The 3935-nt window shown below is 20.8% G+C and overlaps 1 protein-coding gene across 1 annotated transcript, besides 10 other annotated features; it reads right to left on the bottom strand.

Moving 5' to 3' along the window:
* Window positions 1-102: 102 nt before the first annotated feature.
* Window positions 103-139: a sequence feature (AT_rich).
* EDI_087410 (uncharacterized protein) lies at window positions 131-775 on the bottom strand (the record flags this gene model as incomplete). The annotated part of the gene is made up of 1 exon (XM_001738934.1): window positions 131-775. The coding sequence occupies one exon, from the start codon at window positions 773-775 to the stop codon at window positions 131-133; it is 645 nt and encodes a 214-aa protein (XP_001738986.1).
* Window positions 383-458: a microsatellite.
* A 1-nt stretch (window position 776) lies between the features above and the next one.
* Window positions 777-831: a sequence feature (AT_rich).
* A 237-nt stretch (window positions 832-1068) lies between these two features.
* Window positions 1069-1152: a sequence feature (AT_rich).
* Window positions 1153-2733: a repeat region.
* Window positions 2709-3031: a repeat region.
* Window positions 3032-3044: 13 nt separating this feature from the next.
* Window positions 3045-3191: a microsatellite.
* Window positions 3080-3261: a microsatellite.
* Window positions 3262-3429: 168 nt separating this feature from the next.
* Window positions 3430-3455: a sequence feature (AT_rich).
* A 220-nt stretch (window positions 3456-3675) lies between these two features.
* Window positions 3676-3722: a sequence feature (AT_rich).
* The last annotated feature ends 213 nt before the right edge of the window (window positions 3723-3935 follow it).

Below are 3935 nucleotides of genomic sequence, written 5' to 3'. Positions count from 1 at the left end.
TTATGCTTGTATGTCAAGATTGTTTCTGGAGATGTACATTACAAGGTGGTTGTGAATATATTTGTAATAACAAATATTTTGTTAAAGAAAAAACAGGAACAGATTAAATTAAAATTAATTCATTTATTTATTAATTTTTGATATAACAACTTTCATAACATTCATTAACTTGTTTAATATAATCAAAATTTATTTCTGAAATAATTCCTCTATTTCTTTCTATAATTCTTTTCTTTTGTAAATCAAAATCACATCTTAAAAAAATAACATGTACATAATGATCAAATTTTATTACATCACTTCCACTCAAACTAGATAAAATAGCTAATGCAACACCTTCTGGAGTTAAATAATTAGTTGAAACATCACAATAAAAATAATATTCTTCATTATATTTTATTTCATATTCTTTTTCTATTTTACTTATTTCTTCATTAATTTCTTCTTTTTCTTTTTCTGTTAATGTTTTATCTATTTCACAAAATACTTTTAATGCTTCACGAGGATGACGTTCAAAAATTAGTAATTTTTTATTTTTATTGTTTTCCAATTGTTCTTTATAACATTGAATAATAAACTTTTGTAATGTATAATTTCTTATTGTTCCATTCGTTACTCCATTAAGTAACTTTTTTCCTTCTATTGGTGAATAATCAATATATTCTTTTATTCTTCCAACACTTTCTGTTTCAAAATATTTCATAAATGCATCAATAGTTGATGTTTTTCCAACTCCAATAGATCCAGTAAAAATAAGCATACCACGTTTGTGCATGATTATAAAAATGAAAGTAAATAAAAATATAATAAATTAAGGTTTAATAATTTTAACATATTGCTCAGGTGAGAATTTCTTCCCGTCCTTCACCCTCAGTAGATTCTACTTCTTCTGATTCTTCTACATCTCTGTATTCTCCACAATTATCAATTCAGTATATCATAAGATCTTTCATATTTGATATTATAATATCTTTATCCATTATTTCCAATGGTATTTTAATTCTTTCACTTCTTAATAATCGAACTGTTTCTTTATTTATCAACTAACCTATTATTATTACGAATGGGATAATTATTATTCTTATTAATCTTTCTATTTTTATAATATGTTCATGTAATTTCATATACATATTTATTTTATTTATAAATATATTACTTATGTCCTTATCTCTTATTATTATCATATTTATGATTAGTGCTTCTCTCTTCTTTAAATCTCTTACATAAATATCTGGTCTTTTATGAAAATTTCATTTTTATTTATTATTTCTTGATTCAAAATCATAAGTATTTTATCTCTATTCTTTCATTTTTCTTAATTCTTCTTTCATTATTATTAATTTCTTTGTATTTTCTTCTTTTTTATTTCTTCATCTGTGTATATTTCTTATTTAATTTTTAAACCTCTAAATAATATTCATTTTATTGTGTTTATTCATCTATGTTTTTTTAGTAATTATGTAAATGATATGATTTATCGTTGTTATTTTATTACAGATACTACACATTAAATACTTTGGTTCATGGTTCATATTGCTTTCATTATTCCATTATTTCTTGCTTTTTCTTTATTTGAATATATTCCTTATAATATTAATTTTTTTCAATATTTTAATTGTTTTATTTTAGTTTGTCATTTTATCTTCAAATCTTTTTAAAGTTTCATTAATTATTTCTCCATTTATTGATGTTTTCTTCTTGAAATTTATTTTTTATATCTTTTATTATTTTCTTTTTATCTTTCTTTTTTCTTCTTCCTCATTCATTTTTTAATTTCTTCTTTATTTACTCTTTTTCAACATGATTTATACAATCTATTCATTGTTCCTTTCTTTTTATTTCATTTAATTTTATCTTATTTCATATTTTATCACATCTTTTCATGGTGAAATACATATTTGTTCTTATTATTTTATTATTCATCTATTTCACTCTTTAATCATTCTCTATTATTATTTTGATTTACATATGATCTAGGGTATACATGTTCCTATTATATTTCTTTTAATCATTTTCTTATCATTTTATCTACTTCATTTATTTTCATAATTGTTCATTTAACAACAAAACTACTATACGTGAATTTTGGTATTATTTCTGTATTTATTCTATTAATATAATTCTTATTATTATCACTTCTTTTATTTATTCTAATCAATCTTTACTATTGTTAATTATTTTCTTTATACATCTTGATTCATCATTTCTTGTAATTTGATAAACCATTAAATATTTATATGTTTTTTTCATCTACTAATAGTATATTATTCATGCCATATGGGATAATTACATTTCCTCTTTTTAATATTCCACATTTATTTATGTTTATTTCAATATTGATTCAGTTGTATGATTTATTTTCTGTGTATTATTTCTATTCTTTTTTTTTGTTTCATTAGTTAATTTAACATCATCAATATACAATATATGTGTTACTTTTAATTATTTTTCATTTATTTTATCAATCCCATCACAAACTAATTCATTTGTAATATAAATAAGAGAGGAGATAGTGAGTCACATTGTAAGTTACTATTTTTTATTTTAAATTCTTTTATTTCTTCTTTACATTTTTATTCTCCATCTTTTATTCATACTTTTTATTATTTGTGTTATTTGAACTGGTATTTTGAAGTATCTTAATGTAATTTCAAGTCATTTATAGTTTACAGTTTATATCTTTTTTAATATGATAAAATGTTTCTAAATATCTTTATTTTGTATTTCTCTTTCTTGTCTTTTATTTTCTTTTATTTTCTTCTTCAAACGCCCTCTTGTTTTTCTTTTCTTGATTTCTTCTTCTTTTCTTTCTCTTGATTTCATTTTAGTGTCCTTATATTTTCTTCTTTTTCACATATTTCCATCTTATGTATACTTTTTATTCTTATTATTTCTTTGTCTTTCTTCCTTTCATCTTTTATTTTCTTCTTATTTTCTTAATTTTTTTATTTCTTTTATCTTCTAACTCTTTTATTTTTGATGTTCTTTCTTATTATTTGCTTTTATTTCTTCTTCACCTGTTTCTTTAACTTCTTCTTGTATTATTTCTTCTCTCTTTTCTTCATTTTCAATTAGTATTTCTTTCTCTTTATCTTCATTTCCAATTTTCTTTTTTATTCTTGTTACTAACCTTTCAATATCTTTAATTCTTTTTATCCTTTCTTTTATTATTATTTTCTTTTCTCTTTCTTGTAATATCTCTTACCTCTGTATTTTCTGTTTTGATTGTTATTGTTCTTGTAATGATATTGTTTGTATCTTCTATTATGATAATTGTAGTTATGGTGATAATATTTATTGTTTCTATCATTATACCATGTCTATTTTCAAAATGACCGTATCTATGAATATCTATTTTGTATTAAACTTCTTTGATATTTGTTATTTCCTCTATAATATTGATCATTCTTCTTAAATCTCTTTTGTTTCATTTTATTATTTTTTAATTTAAAAATCATGGAATTTCTGTTCGGTCAGGGTTGAATCTTATTAAAGTGTTACTGTATTAAAGAAATATTAATAAAATAAGAATCAGTAGTTCTTGTTTTCTCTATTTTATATTGTTCAGGTGAGATTACATCATTCATTCTCTATTGAATAATTTGTTCATGAAGTTCTTCTATATCTCTACATTCACCTTCATAATATCCACAATATTTCATTAATTCTTTCATGTTTTTAATTATTATATCTTTTACCATTATTTTATATTAATTATTATACTTTGTTCTTTTAACATTCTTCCTGATTCTTTATTAACTAATCCATTTATTATTATTATTAATACTGGACTTACTTTCATTTTAGTTTATTAATTTGTTTTATTTTGAAATAGAGAAATCTATACATTTCAAATTTGTTAGTAAATATCAGAATTAACGTTTATCATATGTTATTGTTATATCATTTATTAATCTTATTTATTTTATCTTCTA

The sequence above is a fragment of the Entamoeba dispar genome, genomic scaffold (assembly GCF_000209125.1).
Source record: "Entamoeba dispar SAW760 scf_1105229461767 genomic scaffold, whole genome shotgun sequence".
Classification (NCBI taxonomy): Eukaryota; Evosea; order Mastigamoebida; family Endamoebidae; genus Entamoeba; species Entamoeba dispar.
The sequence above is the reverse complement of the archived record's forward strand: the minus strand, read 5'-3'. Positions and strand labels throughout refer to the sequence as shown.